The 18,698-nt window shown below is 34.6% G+C and overlaps 1 protein-coding gene across 3 annotated transcripts in view; it reads left to right on the top strand.

Annotated features, from left to right (window-relative positions):
• The window catches only part of LOC134848179 (calretinin-like), a 28,553-nt gene extending 11,367 nt beyond the window's left edge, over positions 1 to 17,186 (top strand). The window contains exons 2-10 of one of the 3 annotated variants that reach the window (XM_063865547.1): positions 4,372 to 4,479; positions 4,842 to 4,912; positions 5,531 to 5,620; positions 11,380 to 11,520; positions 12,101 to 12,178; positions 12,268 to 12,323; positions 12,797 to 12,893; positions 13,463 to 13,534; positions 16,908 to 17,186. In XM_063865547.1, the coding sequence (XP_063721617.1) occupies positions 4,372 to 4,479; positions 4,842 to 4,912; positions 5,531 to 5,620; positions 11,380 to 11,520; positions 12,101 to 12,178; positions 12,268 to 12,323; positions 12,797 to 12,893; positions 13,463 to 13,534; positions 16,908 to 17,048 (854 nt within the window). In that variant the 3' untranslated portion in view covers positions 17,049 to 17,186. Of the gene's footprint in view, positions 1 to 3,147; positions 4,318 to 4,371; positions 4,480 to 4,841; positions 4,913 to 5,530; positions 5,621 to 11,379; positions 11,521 to 12,100; positions 12,179 to 12,267; positions 12,324 to 12,796; positions 12,894 to 13,462; positions 13,535 to 16,907 lie in introns of those variants that run through there. The other 2 variants (XM_063865549.1, XM_063865548.1) reach the window with 2 other exon arrangements.
• Positions 17,187 to 18,698: the final 1,512 nt, after the last annotated feature.

Raw genomic sequence — 18,698 nt, forward strand, 5'->3', positions numbered from 1 at the left:
GACAATTAACGCGCGATATATTTCATATAAATAACGCGTAAGCGTTTTTAATATACAAAATTGTTCCAAATTGAAATGAGGCATGCTTTTTATTCTATTTAAAACTTTGGCACATGAAAGATAATTTACTTTGCAGTTTATATAGCGTGTGGAGATATCATTTTCAAAAAAAAACATCAAAAACCGTTTACAATTTTTTCCGTTTTTTGAAAAATTCATCAACTGTTTTAATTTAAATTCAAAGCATAATTTGAATTCAAAACTTCAACGCTGTCGGAACATTCAAGGTTTTGCCTTGTTACAAGCAGTTTTTATGATTTTCAGAAATAATATGTTTGGGATGGCATTCTAAGAGGGGGGGGGGGAGAGATAGTACGGTATACATATATTCTAAGGTGAATAATTTAGGGGAGGAGGGATAGTACGGTTGATTTGAATTGTTTTTTTTATCATTCGAAGTGTATTGTTGTTTTAAAGATTGCTAATACTACCATTTTGAGACATTTATTGTGCGATACGTTTCGCGATATTAATGCGTAAGCGGAGACTTAACCCGTCAAATTGGTCCAAATTGGTTGAAGCAGACTACTTGTCATAATTGTTACGTAACTAAGAGCTTAAATTATCTTTTCGTTTTTTCTACGGTGTGCGAGGAGATTGTTTTCAAAAACTTTCAAAAATAAAAATAAAACTTTGAAAAAATCATTTATTTTTAAAAAACAAACTGCTCCCTAGACCTAAAAGGCAGTCGGAATATTCAAGGTTTCACCCTATAACAATGAATCTTGTCGTTTTTGAGTCTTTTTAAGAAATTCTTTTAAAATTTTTTTGTATACATATATTTCACATTTGGTTCCTTTTTTGGCCTTGCCCATCATTTCTGCATTTCTGGTAGACCAATGTTAAATTTTAATTTAGATTTTTTTAAGTTTAAATCAGCAGGTCGCGGTACTTTCTAAACCACATTTTTAGCAGCAAAATTGAAATGTTTTTTTTCAAAGAGTTCATTAGGTTTTGAATTTCAGGAAGCACAAAAGCAAGTGTTTCATAAGATATTAGCATTTCTGCAATTGGCAGAGCATCTATTTGAGGCTATTCAGGCTGTCTACTGATAGTCTGTTTCATTTTTTTCCACATTCCAAACTGAATTACTTTGTTGCGTGAAGTTCTATTTTTTGCAGCTCAGGGCCGTTTTTTTTTCTAAAACTTCTAGGTGGTACCACTATTGCAGCCGAAACATATTATTTTGCTTCTTTGTGTAGTAAAGTGTTCAGAAAAGATGTTTCACAATTTGATTGTGAAACTCCTCAAAAAAGGGAAATTTATATATTCCAAAAAAGCGATCATGAAATGCCCGTGAAATCGTCCTTTCGGGCTACACTTAAGTAGAAAATTTTACTTCAAAAGTCTTTTCTTTTCAATATATTGCACATTGTTCTGTAATTTAGTAGCAAAAACTGTTCGTGAATTGTAAGTTATAAGCCCTTGGTATTTAAACCAGCCGATAGTACGTAAGTGTTTGTTAATATTTATGTAACAATTATGTAACAGTTACAAAATTCATGCAAATTTCATTGAAGTGACGTAACATTTTGGCTGGCTCATATACTCCGCGCATTTTCGGTTGGTTTGTTTATTCTCAGTCAAACAACATAATTGTGATTTATTCTACTTACTACTTGGGGCAGGTTTTTGTAAATTAACATCAGAAAAAAAAGACATTTCCTAGTAACTTAAGTAGAAAATATTACTTTAAGGGTTTTTTCTTTCAAAATTTTGTATACTTTTCTGTAATTTAATCATAAAAGGATTTCATGAATCGTAACTCAAATTACATAATGTTGATCTTAAAAAAGTGCTCATGAATCGTAAATCAAATTACATAATTATGGGCTCTATTTCCTTCCCCCCCCCCACCTCACACGAGCTTCAATATATTAGTGTAACGAGTGGTTTTACGAGGTTGAGTATGAAGACCAAATATGTTTGTCGTGGCCTTATTAGTCTGTAAATTTTCATAACAATTAGACAATGTGGTCAACAAAATTACATGTAAAAATTTGCAGGTGGGGGGAAAAGGAAAAAGAGCCTAATTATGATTTATTCAATTTACATTTTGGAGCAGATTTTTAACTATCCCCTTCCCCCTCTCATGGAAACCAGTACGAAATCTCTCCCCCCCCCCCCCCCCCCCCCAATAAAAAACTAAATTAACGGTTAAGCATTTTAATTGTTAATTTTCTACTAAGAAACAAAAAAACCTCTCCCCCACCCCACATTTAGCGGGGAATAATTAATGAGATCCAATTTAGTTAAATTAACTTCAGAATTAAACATTTCCCAACAAACAAAAGCAGCGTCATAAATTTTTTGAAATTATTTCAAAAAGTTCCATTATTTTAACGAAAATGTCAAAAGCAGCTGAAAGCACTTTTGTTTTGAAGGCCTTTTTGGTGATAATTGCACGCCTTAAATGGTATCTTGACGCCTAAATGTCAGTTAGAAGTGCTTCACGGTCAAGATAAAAGGCTACTCATTAATTTACCGCTGTTTTATTTTTCATTTCATTAGTGGACGTTTAATTTTATATCATAGGAATGCGATGCTATGTCGTTGCAAGTTCCGTTTAATTTTCTTTGAATTATCTTAGGAAAAGGAAATAATTACTGAAAGCATCAGTAAGATTTATTTTCTAAATCCATTTTTCCACTTGGCAAATTTTTTCGATTGCTTATACGCTAAGCAACCATATTGCCATTTACCGATTATGAGCCCTTTGTTTGAGAAATTGACTTTCGATGATGACTATAGTGCATTTGCCTTTTCCGTCAATTGTCATTATTTTGGCCGCCGAAAACGCTAATTTATTCAAAAGGAATCACTCCTCATTTCGATATATGCCAAGTGTGCCGAAGCCCCCTTTGAACATATATGCTCCATTGAGCCAGAAAAAAAAGATAGTTTTTCTGAAAACTTATTCAAGAGATTTCCGTTAAACCGAAAAACCTACCCTCTAAATTGAATTTAACTTAAAAGATAGAACTTAAACTGAAACATTTTAACTTAAAAACAAGAACCAAATTGGAGAGAAAAAATATTTGATTTGAAAATCGATACTAGAAAACATAATTTTCCGTTACAAATAGTGAGTTCAGCTTGTTTTTTTTTTCAAACACTTTAAACCAATTTTAAACCATTCAAACCACTTTTAAACATTTTCTTCATCATACTTATGGACAAAAATAAGCATTAGATTTTGTCGAGGAAACTCAAATTACAACTATCGACCTTGTCGAGGAAGCTCAATTTACAGCTTAAGTAATATTGTCGAACAAGTGAGCTTTCGGGTAATTGAGCTTGTTAGGGAACAGTGGCACACAGCGAAACCATCAGGTGTTTATTCCCATGCAGTCATAAACATCTTCACAAATCGCTTATCTTTTTATTACACGCACTGGTTGGCTTGTTTTTTTTATCTCATTTCAAATTCAAACATATCCATGTACTTAGTGTATCGCGCCCTTCCCTCAAATCAAAGATAAATTCTAACTTCCCCTAAGTCTGAGATAACTTCTAACAAGGTGGCCGTAATTACACTTAGTTTTCAGCTCACTTGATCAGTAGTTCAAGTTGGTATACACTCTGACCATTAAATCAAAAATTAATACCATAAATCCATCTAAAGTTCATCCATTTTTACCATATGATATTTGCCTTTGAAGCTACAAAAAATTAGCCCCAAAATAAATTATTCTCAGTTTGGTAGCTAATTGGTCCAAGCTAATTTGTAGCATATTTTCTTTCATTCTTTTTATCAGAATATTTATGACAACTATTGACATTTTTGCTGCCGTATTTCCTCGGTTTTTTTGAATTTTTCAGAACTCATTTATTTCAAATTTTCTGCGTCGCAACTTGTCATTTTACATCCTAAAACATCTAAAACTTTTCAACATTTCTTTTTGCCTCTGTTTAACCCTCTAGCATTTAATGGCATTCCCTTAGTTGAGTTGTTTTGTTATCATTGTTATCATCGCAAAGAAAACTGTTTTCAATTTAAACTACAAACGTTTTCGCTACTTCATTCATTTGGAATAAAATACAAAGGAAAATAGCGAACAGTTGTAAGCAAGAACAAAACAATAGCAACAAAAAATATATAAAGTTTGAACTCTTTAAAAATGAACCGTATTTGGAGAAAGAAAAGTGGAAAATCTAGACGAAAATGGAGTTCAGCAGATGAAACGTCTTCGTGTGGTTATCTTCAGCTCACCTGTCACGAGTTTTCACTAGTCTGGCAACAGTTTGACCGTGACAGTGAGTTTTCCTTCTTATTTCTTTGATGTTCACTCCTGGTTGAAATGATTTCAGGCGGCATGAAGAACAAGAAAAGTGACTCTTTCATGGAGGAGTTCAAACACAAGGCAGAAATCACAGCTGATGAATTCTGGAGAATTTGGAATAAGTTTGACGAAGATGGTTTGTTTTGTGGGTTTAGAAGTAGGATCTACGATGGTGGTTTGATTTTTGGACAATCATGTTTTCGCATTACTTCTAGACATTTCTTCACCCGATTTTGATATTTAAATTTTCATTTTGCCTGATTCAAGACTACACAAAGATCAAACAAACTACATTTAAGATACTGTTGAACGTCTAAAGGGATTTGAATTTAACTGTTATAAAATATTGGATATTTTTAACCTAGAAAAATCTTTTCACCTGCTCTAAAAATGAGTAAACCTAACAGTTCCGCTTACACGCATTTAGTTCACATTCACTGTTTTAGTTCATCGAGACAACTGCTTTGTCTAAACCATTTTCAGCCATATATTTTTCAGGAACTGGTTATTTGGAAGGCGACGAGATCAAATCATTCTTCAAAGAACTCATCACAGCAGGAAATGACCGGGTAAGAAAGTTACCAATACCAATTTCAGACTCATATTTGTTGTCCCTTGGTAAAAATGGCTGGAAATGCGGCACAGTGAGGCTTTTCAAGCAAGGATTCACTAGTTCCTGGAGACCAAATTTGACCCATGAATGTTATGGCTTACAACTGAAAGTCAACATGTGCGTTTGCTTGCTGCTAGACAGCAAAAGCACCATAACTTTACTCGAAAAGAGAAAAATTGCGTGAAAACTTCTTCTGACAGCTTTTTACGCAGTCAGTAATCAAATTATCATCAATCAGCAGACGTGTTTACAACAACCGTGTCTATATACTTAAAGAAGGATATCTGTTTACCATAATCTCCATAAATAATGAATTCCAGGGTAGAGTAGTCAGCGGTAATATTAACATAATCTCCATAAGTAATAAACAAACCAAGGAATCTTCTTAAATACCCCTCCCCCTCTGCAAAGGGGAGTTGAATTCATTACTAGCTACAAAATCTGCATTTGCTTAACCCTTGAATTCGTCTTTTATAGTGGTGAATTTTTTTTACAATATTTACCATGGGGAAAAAATTGAAGAGATTGAAGGACGGTTTTCAAGTAATTCCGTGTGAAATTTGAATCTGTTCAGGCGATATCGGAGGAGGCGCTGAATGAGATGATCAGGACATACATGGACGCATATGACGTGGACGGAGACGGAAGGATATCCATCAGCGAGGTGAGAGCCAAGAACAGGCATGACAACACCCCTCCCTCTCTCCCTGAAAGCGTGACATGTATCCGCTCGCGGACTAAATCACCCAGGATAAAATCCCACCGGATAAAATCCACCAGGACTAAATTTCCCTTAGGACCAAATCCCCCTAGGACAAAATACCCCAGTGTTTGTTTTAATATCCCTACTGAGCCATAAGTGGACTATTTGTTCAAATCATGAGTCTATTCAATATTGTCTGGTTTTTGTCAAGAAAGAAGAAACGGAATACCCTTCCTTCTTACTAGTCAAAAAACCAGACAATATTGAACAGATTCATGATTTGAGCAAATATCCACCGGTGTTAGCATCAGATACATGCCATCCCGGGCTGAGGTGTTCGACTCATGATTCGACCGACACGGTCGAATGATGTCCGATTTTCGTCGCAAATTAAGACACTCAAACGAAGACTATAGTCAAACAAAGTCGAATCATGGGTCGAACATATGCTTGCAGTTTAGTTTGGGTGATTTATTAAAGCGTTAGAACATTTTACAGCAATTTTCCAATGGTACTTTAGCTCTTTCATTAGATGAACTATTGATTGTTAAGGTCATCGATTTTTATTAGGAGGAGCATTGCAGTAGGCCATCCTTCGTCAAAACGGTTAACATAAAAACTATAATAAACAAAAAAATTGACTTTGTCCGGCAAAATCTGTATGCATGTAAGACCAATTATATGGCTTTTTATTTGCCGGTACATTCATGATCCAAAATTTTCATTTTGCTGTTTAAAATTTGCTGTTTAATTTACGAGCTCTACATTACAGATAAAGATTGTTAAAATGGGGACCGGTTTTTTACAAGGCAAAGTCTTACTAAGGAAACTTAAGTTCTAATTGTGAATTAATTCGATCGATGCTCACGAAGTCCAAATTTCTTTTTATCAGACATCTTTCACAAAGCTGTTGACTAAAATAGTTAATTTTCATGATTCTGTGATTTTGTTTGCAAGCAGTTTAGCTAGCTTTTGCGTAGAAAAAATTTTTTGATAGAATTTAACTGGAGAGATCAGATTCATTTTCCATCAACTGTAGTTTTTTGAGAAAAAAATTCTTCATCATTTACCTGATATCTTTTTATTAGCTGAATAATGAAGCGCTGTCTAAAACAATTTGTGCTCTAACAATTGTATCAAATTCAGTGCAAGCGTCTCATCAACGTCAATTTTTAAGAGACTCAATTTGAGCCAAAAAATTTAAACTGAATAGCCAAAAAGGGAGCTCGTGTTTAATGATGAGAATTCAACAGAAATGCGCTGCAAAAAACCGTGGATGTCACTGAGTTCCAATTTGTAGCATTTGTCACCCTTTTTCCATAGTAAACCGACTATGTTTGAACCATTTCTTTCACGAACTGTGCACTGCAAAAATTTGTTACAGTGAAGCAAACAGAATTTCGTACCATTTGCAAAACAACAAAAAACGTAATACGGCAAACCATGGGACAAAAATTTATCGAAAAATTGCAAAAAAAAAGTCAAAACAAAGTTTTTGGAGAGTCAAAAAAAAGTTTTGAAAATGTCTAGAAAAAGCTTTTGTTTAAAAAAAATGACAAATAAGAAAATTAAAGACTATTGTATAGAAAGAAAATGGAATAAGGGCTGGAATTTTTTGAGCAGACAACCGTTAAGCCAAGAAAAATTGTTTCCACAAAAACATGAAAAATTTTATGAAAAATTTTGAATTACCCTCTCAGAAGACTCACACGCATACGAAACCTGTTTCTCTCATCTAACGCTACAATATTGTGTTACAAGGGCAATTTAAAAAGAATTAAAATTGGCTTGGGTAAACAAACAAAACCAAGAAAAACGGAGGAAAAACAACAACAAAAATTTATCCAGCCGGAGTGAAATTGGAAACAAGTATGAAAATATTTTGTGAATAGAACGTGCGTTTCAAAACACAAAAGGGCAGATTTTGGAAAATGGCCCATTGATTTTGTTGGACAAGTTGTTTACAAGAACAAGTCTATGTTCCGAGTTGACAACGTTGTCTACTCGTGAGCGCTATCATCGCATATTGAATAATTCAGCGCACATTACTGAACGGAGCAAAAGTATTCAAAAAAATTAATTGTTTTTATTCATTTAAAAAGTTTTCAATAACTTGAAAAAAAATTTGCAAAAAATCTTGTAGATTTCACCTATGGGGTTTTTAGAAGGGTCATTCAGGAAGTTAAAAGAAAACTGAACCTTCAAAAAGAGCCCGTGCTACGGAAAATCAGACAATAAAAAATAAACAGCTGGACAATAGTCCGAGAAAGCAGAAAACTTCTAATTTGAAAAAAATCAGTGATGGCCGTTTTCAGACCACAAGTTTTTTTGTCTCAATCAGGTGTGTTACCTCTACTATTTAATGCATTTTGAAGTTAATATGAAGCAAGATATGAAACAAGAATGAAGCAAGAATCATCGCCGAAACCTAGTGAACAAAGTTGTTTTCGGGAAAAAAAAGTTTAGTACCAGTTTGTATAACCCCTGCGTATCGCAAGAGTATTAGCTATGCACAAAATTAGCCCCTCTGATTTGTTCGTTGAACTGAAATTTTTTTATTTGGCTAAACTATTTTCTGTCTAAACATATATTTTTGCATTCTTAACTTTGAACTTCTTGACCAATTTGATAATATTCAGACAATATTCGGACAATGTCTTTTCATCCTAATATTTATCAAATTTCAAAAAGTCATTCTTTTTAGTTTTGTATTTTGTCTAGAAAAACGGGTAAAATAAAAAACGATTGCACACATACTCACATGGGCGATATATAATAGTATAGAAAAACCAGATTTGCTTTATTGATTCAGCAAAAGTTTCATCAGTTTTCGACCGAATAACAGGATTGATCTCAAATATTGTGGGGTACAGTGCATGTCTGATGTAAAGCGGAACTCCTGGGTGGGTTTTACATACTAGGCTAAAGCAGTAAAACGGCTTTAAAAAAAAAAGTTATGCAGCCAGCAGCAGTCAACATTAATTCCATGGCAGGCAAGTTTAGCTTTTTATCAGACCATTTGACCAAAGCTATAATCTACATTTATTACATTTTGTCTTGTGCAAATTGTTGGTGCTGAAATTATGTTCTGTTCACAATTCTTTATCGAGTCACAATTCTTTACTCGCTTAGACGTTGTCGTTTAAAAGCTGGGACATGCCCACTTCATTGTTTCCACATGCAAGTGTAGTGTCATACTGTGAAGTTTCTTTTTCCAAGCGAGTTCGCAAATAAAAGTGCTCTTTTGGTGAAAATTTTGCTAATAAAAGCATTGACAAATAAATACCATCTTCTCTAGCCACCAATATCTGCTATATTGGTGGCTATTGCTCAACGATTGTCAAGCAACTATGGCGCAGATGCGACGACCTGAGACTAAATCTCCAGGTTTATTTTTATTATTTTTATTTTTAGTTTCCCTTATTTCAGCTTTTTTCACCGTCTTTGACGTTTGTGTTTGCGAAGTGCAGATTCATATCTGTGTTTAGTCTACAATTTTTACTTTTGCTTTTTCAATATATCTACAATTTGGGCTGCGCGAAGTATATGACTGGTCTGCTTCATATGTTTCAACCAATCAGCTTCAATTGCTTATTTCTGGGCTCGCAAAAAAATTGACTACTCATAGACGGAAAATCATTTAAAAAATCAACGGCAGAACGGGTTCAAGTGCAGAATGATTCAAATCCGAATTACTATAAACTGACATATTTTTCCGTAGTAACTTTAGAAGGATACAAAGTACTGGTTACTGGATATGTTTTCGAAGTGTTAATACGAAATGGTTCACAGAAGTAGTATTCAGACCAGACCGACCAACTTCTTTTTTGTTTTAAATTCACATACCGAAAGTATGAACTTGTATCATTTGCTTGGGTTTAAGTGCTAGTTTTGATCTGAATTTAATATTTTGTTATAATCGTTGACTCTAGCAAAAAGCTTAGTCAATAAATTGCAGAGTATTCATACACAAACTGTACTTTTGTGATAACGAATATTTGATTCATTTTTTCGGTAGTGTAAATTGTTACTTATAAAGACAACCGAGCATCCATTTTCAAGCGTTAATAATCGATTATATTATGATGTTAGCACTAGTCCTACCAGGGGTGGATCTAAGATTTTCTCGAGGGGGTGCGGATTTTCAAAAAAATTTCAAAAATTCGGTCGACCTTTTTTAGGTCGACCAAATTAATTTTCCGAGCTTTCCCAAAGCAATAAAAAGACCCTGGTTTGACCAAACTTTTTTATTTGGCTAAAATTTGGTTGAAATTCTTATTTGGCTAGGGAAAATTTAAAAAAAAAACTCGCCAAAAAAAGCGTTTTTAGGCAGTTTTTGGCAAATTTTGACCAAAAAATTGCGTTCTTTCGGCGGGCACTCCCCCTCAAAGTTAGTACATATTGGCGCCAAAAGCGCCTTTAGAAAAAATTTAGGGCTCGTCTCCAAAAATGGATATCTAAAAATAGTACAAAGGAGGGACCCTTCGGGTCGGCAGGTGGTCGATTTCCTGAGGGGGGAGGCGCCATTTTGTTTGCGCATTTTATCTTCGACCTTTTCATCTGAATTGCTTATTATTTAGGCTTTTTTTAGACGTTGGTTTTTGTGAAAATGAGGAAAAAGTTTATAAATGTTTCAAATCAGTTCAAACTTGCATAGTTTTATTTTTTTGCATAGAGTTGCATAGAGTTATTTCATGATGCACATTTTAAGTTTTTCTTAACCATCAAAACATCAGTTTATTGATTTATTTTCATGATTTATTTGAATATTTATTTTTCACCTACCGCGTAAACTTTTTAACTAATATGAACGGATATCCATGAAATTTTTGTTTCGTGGTAAAACTTTGTGTTCAGATGAATCAAAGTGTGACAAGACATCTGGCTTTTAGAGATTTTTGCTTAAAAAAACATAGGATAAAATTAAAATATGCTTTTGATGTGACAAAATTTTGGCAAAAAAAGAAGATAGGATTGATTAAAATCGACTGTAATTGATTTTAAAAGTTTTGTGTATGAATTATAATCAATTATAAAAGATTATAATCTCCTGGAAAATCTCGCGATTATAATCGGCCATAAATCCTTTACACCTAATTTTGATAATTTTAATCAAATATAATTGTACAATATTATACAAATCAGTTTGTATCCAAAATTTCAATCCCAAAATAGATTCATTTTTGGCTCTTTTCATTCTATGAAAAGTTTTTTTTTTGAAACTACCGGTTCAATTGTTGAGCAAAGTACAGCAAATCAAATCTCTGATGTAGTTCAACACATTGCCAGGCCAAATTACGAAGTTCGTAGATCTCCTCCTACAATTTTACACGTAAATCCAGTATCCAGCGTAAATCCAGGGAAAGTTTTGCCTTTTAATGCCAAATCATAACAAAATGTCATTTTTTTTTGTTTGAAACCATTTATAAATGTTTTGCGCCAATTTTTGAAGAATATGCCTTTGTTAGTTTTGGTTGGGCTACATAAGAGGCTTAAATTGAAATAATTTTCCCAACAAATAATCAGGTAGTTCTGATTGACTAAAAGGAGCAAAATTACTCGTTTTAAAATAGTGGGTTAGTGGTTCGCAACTGTTACTCGATATTTACGCTGGTAAAATTCAAAGTAACATTTGCTCCGGTCAATTTTTGTCTAATGTCTGATTGTCTGGACAAATTTCGACTATCAATATTAAAAGTTGAGGGGCAAATTTTGTTCAGCTGGGTGAGATTCTTCCGGTGGAGGAGAACTTCCTGCTGCTGTTCCAACACGAGCAGGAGCTGAACAGTGTGCAGTTCATGGAGATATGGAGGGAGCACGACAAAGACAGAAATGGATTCATAGACTCCAACGAACTCAAGGTTAGACACGGTTGGGTGCTCTTCAAACATTTCACGTTGTACCGCCGAAAATAGGGGGGGGGATGTAGGGGGTGGGAATAAATGAGGGACGAAATGTGCCATGTTCTGATTAGATAGAGATGAACAACTGTGAAAAAAATTTCATAACCAAAGTCGATGTTGGAAATTAACCGACTGTTTATTTACTAATTGACTTGCATTCAAGGCCAAAAAATTCACTTGCAATTCAATCGAAAGCTCAGTTGTTGGACTAGGCTTGCCCTTAAAAAAAGTAGTCATAAAATGGTTATGTAAATTTTACCCAGCGCACAACCGCGTTTCTTCTCTTCGTCAAGAGTTGAACAACTCTATGCTGCTTCTGATCAATTAATTTCTTCTTTCACTCGGTGGGTAAATGGACTTAACCTCTGTTAAAATATAAACTCGATGTTGCAAATTTTACTGAAAACATAACCAAGACGAAGCTGACAATAATGTTCTCGCTTCGTAAATGTAGAAAAAATTCAAGAAACGATCGGACAAATTTTAGCGTGTTCTGAAAAGGTTCTTTTTCAAATCAATAGTTGGAGTGATTTCTTAGAGTTTCTTGCACTCTGTTCTGAAGAAGAAGTCAGCCCAAGTGTCAAAAGAGAGACTGGAGGAATACGCACAAACTATTGTAAGCTCAAAAACAAACAAAAATCAAGATGAAACTTTTTTCACTTCACGGCTAAATATTTTTGTTCATCATATTATCATCATTTGCAGCTCCAGATGTTCGATTCCAACAATGATGGCAAATTGGGATTGCAGGAAATGGCCAGGTAAACTTCATTTTTGCTTTCTGAACCTACAAAAACATCTATAAACAACTTCGAAGTACACATTATAAGAAGAGTATTTGATATAAAATTATGACTATATTAATTTAGTTTTTTCAGTTTGCCTAAACTTACTGTGGCTAAGGGGTAGATTGGTCGATTTTTTTAAACATTTTCTTTAGGTCAAGCAATTTGATTTTCCGTGCCCTCTTAAAACCTTATAAAGACTCTATTTTGCCAAAAGTTTCCGCGCCGCAGACGAACTTTTGAAGAAAAAAGAACAGCTCAAAAATGACGTTTACGCTCTTCCTTGAAATTTAAGGTCCTTTCGAAGAATTTTGATATCAGTCAACCCAAAGGGAGACCTTATTGGAAATATTTGCCAACCAGAATTGAGGGGGTCATGACGTAACAAGTACAGAATTTCCTCTCATATTCTTTTGTTCTTTTTGCTAATGGTGTTGGTCTTTATGTAGGTTGTTGCCGGTACAGGAGAACTTCCTGGTTCAGTTCCAGAACAAACCCAATCTCACCAAAGAAGAATTCAACACTGTGTTCAACCACTACGACACGGTACCTTTCTTTTTATGCCTTACTGTTGGTGAAAAGAAAAACAATCAATCATAATAAATTGTTTCCATATCAGAGATTATTCAACAGACACTTGTCAATTTACGTAATTCTGACGTGTACGCTCAAAAAGCCAGAATGACAGAGCGTGACATCATTTATATTGCAAATTTGTTCACGTGAACAACTGGATTGCTATGAAAATGAAAAAAAAAAATTAGTGCGACAACACCGGAAAGCGGTCTGTATTTAGACAACCGCGTATTCGTACTCGCCAGTAAGCAGACAAATACCGTATTAACAAATCAGAATCGAGATGAGTAAGCAAATTTACGATATAAATAACTATTAATTATTCATTTCTTCCTTCTCGCGATTCTGATTGGTTAATACAGTATTTGTCTGCTTACTGACCAGTCTGAATACGCGGTTGCCTAAATACTGCTACGTAACCGACACACCTTCTGCGCAAAAAAAAAGATATCTTCGAACCCAATTTTTTCTTATTTGATCTATGTAGGAAACAAACTATTGCTTTAAATGTGGAGATGTGATGTGAAAATTGTTTTTAGGATGGCAATGGTGTCATACAAGGAGACGAACTGGCAGGATTCCTGAAGGACCTAATGGAACACGAAAACCAGGTTAAATCAATGATTTTATGACATAGTAAAATGATTGTTGCAATAATTGTAGCGCTGAATATCGGAAAACAATCACATAATTTTGTATTCGAGAGATCCCACGCGAATACCTAAACACAAACACTTAATGGTCATTGCAAGCACGACAGTATTTTTTTTGAGAATCGCAAGCAAGCTGGCAAACAAATGATGGATCTGGATGCAGGCTGTTTGGTCTTACGTGTCGTCTGTATCCAATTGATCCGGCTTTGGAAGAAATTGCGAAATATTTATGCTTGAGTTGGTTTGTTTCATTCAGTCAATTTTTGTTTTTCAACTTGCATTTTTGACGGAATTTTTACTCTTCCTGGAAGATGTTGTTGTCTGTAGCTCAAATCTAAAACAAATTTCATCCATGATTGTTTTTCGTAAAGTTATGGGGGTTTCAAAATCGCTGTTTCGAAAAAAAATAATGCGCGTTATTACGTTCCCACAGAGCACATGTAAGCTACGACTGAATGCGTTCCAAATTAACGGGGGCAAATTATTTTGTCTAATAATTACGAAACGACACGCTAAAAAAACATTCTTGTGATGTTCCGACAATTTTCGAAGAAAATGACAAATATTTGTGCTCGGGGTGGACAAATCTGTACTTTTGAACTAACCATTTTTGACAGAAATTTTTTTTATCATTCGAAAGTTATTGTTATCCTAAGCTCAATTTTAAAAAGATCTTGTGATTATTTTTTATTAAGTTTGTGATCATGGGGGTTTAAAGATTGCCATTTTGGGACATTTAACGCGCGATATATTTTGTGCTATTAATAATGCATAAAGAGGAGATTTTATTCGTTGTAGAAATTGTTCCAAATTGGATGTATGGTGTTTGTTTGGTCTATTTAATACTTTGCTAAATACAGAATACATGGCTTTAGTTTTTACATAGCGTGTGGGGTGATGATTTTCAAAAAAAAACTCATTTTTATATAATTTTTCATTTTTTGAAACTTTCATCAATTAACTTAATGTTAACTACTCCATAGAAGTTAAATTGCAATAGTAACATTCAAGGCTACCCCTTGATACGAGCAGCCTTGTTGTTCCGACTGTTTAGTTTTTTTAATTTTTTTTATATTTAAAAAAAACTTCAATTTGCAACATGCGCAGCAATCGGCTATCCGTTTTTTTTCCAGCTGCTTTTGTTATAATCTACCATTCTAACTGACTTGTTTGCTACTACAGCTGTCAAATTTTCCAAGTTGCTTTTTGTTACCAAATTAAAGAACACCATTTCCTCATTAGAAAAAAAATTTTTGTTTTATGAAACTAAGGACCCTCTTCTCTATATGAGTATTTTCCGAATTCAATTTCACACAATTATTCTGGTTTAGTCTAAAACTTTTGGGATTTTGGTTCCTCAGTGTAATAATTCACTGTGTGACTCATTCGTTGCCAAAATCTTCGCAACACTCGCCGCAAAAAGGGGCGCTGTAGCGCATTTGCTGTGAATTTGGTTCTAAATTTAACGAGCCTTAAGATATAAAATGTACTACAATAAACTACGGAAAGCCGAACAAATTCTCACTTTTATAATTTGAAGACTTCTTTCCACCAATAAGCAGGCCCTAATACAATTAATAATTTCAAATTGATGATAATGAAATTGCACATAAATACTTTTTAAAATTTTTCCAGCTTCAATATTTGTGCTCGAGGTGTTTTTTCTTCAGACAAGTTTCGACTTTTTAACGAGCCCTTTTTTGACAAATTTTTTTTATATCATTCGAAAGATATTGTTGTCTTGAGCTCAATTTTGAAAAGATATATCACCTGTGATCTTTTTTCGTTAAGTTATGGGGGGTTTAAAGGTTGTCATTTTGGCCAATTTGGGACAATTAACGCGCTATATGTTTCTCGCTATTAACGCGTAAGCGGAGATTTAATCCGTTTTAAAAATCAGTCCAATTTAGTTGAAGGAAGCTTATTTGCCATAATTGATTTGTTACTGGGAGCAAAATTCATTACTTTGTACTTTATATGGCGTGTGGGGGTATGATTTTCACAAAAAGTATCAATTTTCAAAAGTATGTATTTTTTTCATTTTATTTCAATTTTTCCATTTATCAATTTTTCAATCAATTTTTTTTTAAATTTGATCTTAAAACGCTGTCGGAATAATCAAGGCTTCGTCCGGAAATACGAGCAGTCTTGTTCTTGTACAAAAGTTTTTCTAATTGTTTCAGCAGAAAAAGTATTTTACTCATCAATTCAATTTTCGTATCGTTCAACTATGGCTTTTTCCACGTAAAAGGAGCACTTGAAAACTTAAAACCAATTTTTATTTTTTTTTGCAGAGTATATATTCCATTTTTTCTACAACCAACTTTTTTTTCATTCGAATTTTTTGACGGACATTGCTTGTGCGTGACTTAAAACAATTTTTGGACATTAAAGTTGGACGGTTGTTTAAATACATGCTCGCAACTTAAAGAGACAAATGGAAGACAAATGGAACGTGACAATCAGGAGGCGCAACCAAACCTTAGGGATATTTAAGAGGCATAACTACACTCGAGGTTTTCAAAAAAAAATTCCGACCAGCTATTTTATTGCATCTTGCAGTTCGAAGAATACCAATAGATGATGACTTAAACTTTGAATTTTTTTTAAATTTAACAGAAAATTTAAAAAATGGGGTTAAAAAAATTTGCTTCAAAAAACTTTAACTCCTATACGTTATGTGCTGCAAACACAATCACCAAAATTCATTGCCTTTTTTCTAAAATCAGGGGCGAATTTAGGGGGAAAATTGGACGCCCCCCCTCTAGGGATTCGACCCCTTACCAACCAAAGGGTCCCCCCTTTGTTATTATTTTATGACATTCATTTTAGGCCAACCCACCCTAAAAATTTTCTAAATGCGCCGTTAGCGCCAATATAAACGAATTTTGAAGGAAGCGCGCGGCGAAAAAAGGCTTTTTGACCTGTTTTTCAAAAGTTTGCATGCAGCGCAAAATGTTTGTTTAAAGTATGGTCTCTTACTGCTCTGGGAGTGCTCGAAAAATCAATTTGGTCGACCTAAAAAAAAGTGAACAAAAAATTTTTGAAAAATTTTTGAAAATCCCCCCTCTCAAGAAAATCCTAGATCAGCTCCCGTCTAAAATCTAATTTTTCAAATCTCATTTTATCGCTATCGTGACAGTTTTTCAGGAAGTTTCCATTTGCAGCTCAAATTACGACTGAAAGGTTTCGATCTGATACATCACTCAATTTTGTACGAAGCTTCTTTAAGCTATTCAATTATGCATGGAAAAAACTGACAAGACTGTGGAGTACCTTTCATTCCCAATGAATAAAGAATCGCTCAACCTAATTTTTGTTCAACTTTTAGGACGTTGCGGCTTCTGAATTGGAGGAATATCGAAGAGTTCTTCTGCGCATCTGTGATTTGAACCGAGACGGGAAACTTCAGAAAGCAGAACTTAGTATGGTCCTATGTATGGAAATGGGAAAAAGCATGGAGGACAAATGAACTCCATTGAACTTTAAACCTATTACATCGAATTAATTTTAAATCTAGTATTTATAATATTACCAATCATTTTTTTACTATTTATTTTTCAAATACGTCAATCAAATTTCAATAAAAAGAAGTTGAATATAGCTGATAATAAAATCGATACTGAAGAGGTAATCAAATTTAGAAAGGCAAAAAAATGCGCAGTTAGCAGTTTAGAATTACTATATTCAACTTAAGATAAACGATGTCACCGAATTGTGTTTTCATTATATTACAGCGCTAACAGCTATATAGTTAGTAGCTATAATCTGCCAATTATTGTTTCATTAAATTAATTTTTCCCTGGCTTATTGTTTTTAAAAACCTACTTTTAACAAAAAAAGTAATAACAATTGGGCCTATATTTTGCTTAAATCTCTTGATTTATTTCAATTTTGATTTGCCTCAGCGCATTCAATACCAGGGGTCGATTAAGGGGGGGGGGAGGTGGCGGACGCCCCTTTCTCAGAGATTCGACCCCCCACCGACCCAACGGCTCCCAAAAATGTGAACCAGAAATTTTGTATGACTCAATTAAAAAGAAACAACTAGGGGAGTAGCATAAACTGAAGGCAAGTGTTTCATATTTTTCGAGTTTAAAAATTTGATGCGGTACGAAATGCATAATTTCAAAAAATAGACTTTGCCCAAAACCTTGGTTGTTTCTCTACTAAATAATTTGTCATATATATAAAATATTTATGTTTAGTTCAGTTTACAGTCAGTTGTGGCAGTGACCTCGATGGTCAATAATTGATACCTGCCAGTGGCGTTGTTACTCTCTAGTGGTGCTAAAACAGTTAACCGTCTGAGTTCGTATAGATTAAAATTTTTATAACATCATTAATTTTGGAATTTACTGTACTGGAGAAACGTTTTCAACATGGTGCAGCCAGCAGCAAACGGCGTTCGGGGAGGAAAAAATCCACTGGGCATTACGGCATTCTGGCCGAGCGAAAATGCGAAACCTCCAGTGTTGTGGGAACATTGGATCAATAAATTCACCTGGGACGTGATTGCCAAGCACGCGTTTATCCCGACGTCGTACTACTTTTTAAAAACGTCGAGGGACGCGCGGAGGTGTTGGGGAAAAACCTGGTCGAAGCGGAAAAAAACACTTATTTCTAACATGTATTTATGCTTTAGAGAACTTGGTCAGGACGAGCTTCACAACCGAAAACTGGAAACCGTATTTGGATTTGGCTACTATTAGGTACCCTCGAATACTGGATGCATTTGAAGAAATCTTCAAGAAGGAGAGAAATGAAACGTTCGAAACCCACCAACTTTTGTCGCGCAGGCAGAGAGAAGGGGAGTCGCTCGAACAATTTCATTCGGTGCTAAAGGGACTCGCGGCGATATGTAGTCTTGGCACATTGGAACGGCGGATCTTACGCGACGTTTTTATAGTAAACATGACTAACAAGGAGGCACAAACGAAAATATACAGGTCAACTAAAACACCGTACGAAGTGTACAAGATTGCGTTATCGTACGAAAGGGGCAATAAGTATGCAAAGAGTTACAAAATTACCGGTGGGGGACTACACGCCAGGAGATGCCTTACAAGTAAAGGCCGAACCCATCGTTCTATCCGAGGGGGGTTTCGAAGGCCTTCTCAAC

This window comes from Symsagittifera roscoffensis, chromosome 6 (genome assembly GCF_963678635.1).
Source record: "Symsagittifera roscoffensis chromosome 6, txSymRosc1.1, whole genome shotgun sequence".
In the NCBI taxonomy this organism is placed as follows: domain Eukaryota; kingdom Metazoa; phylum Xenacoelomorpha; order Acoela; family Convolutidae; genus Symsagittifera; species Symsagittifera roscoffensis.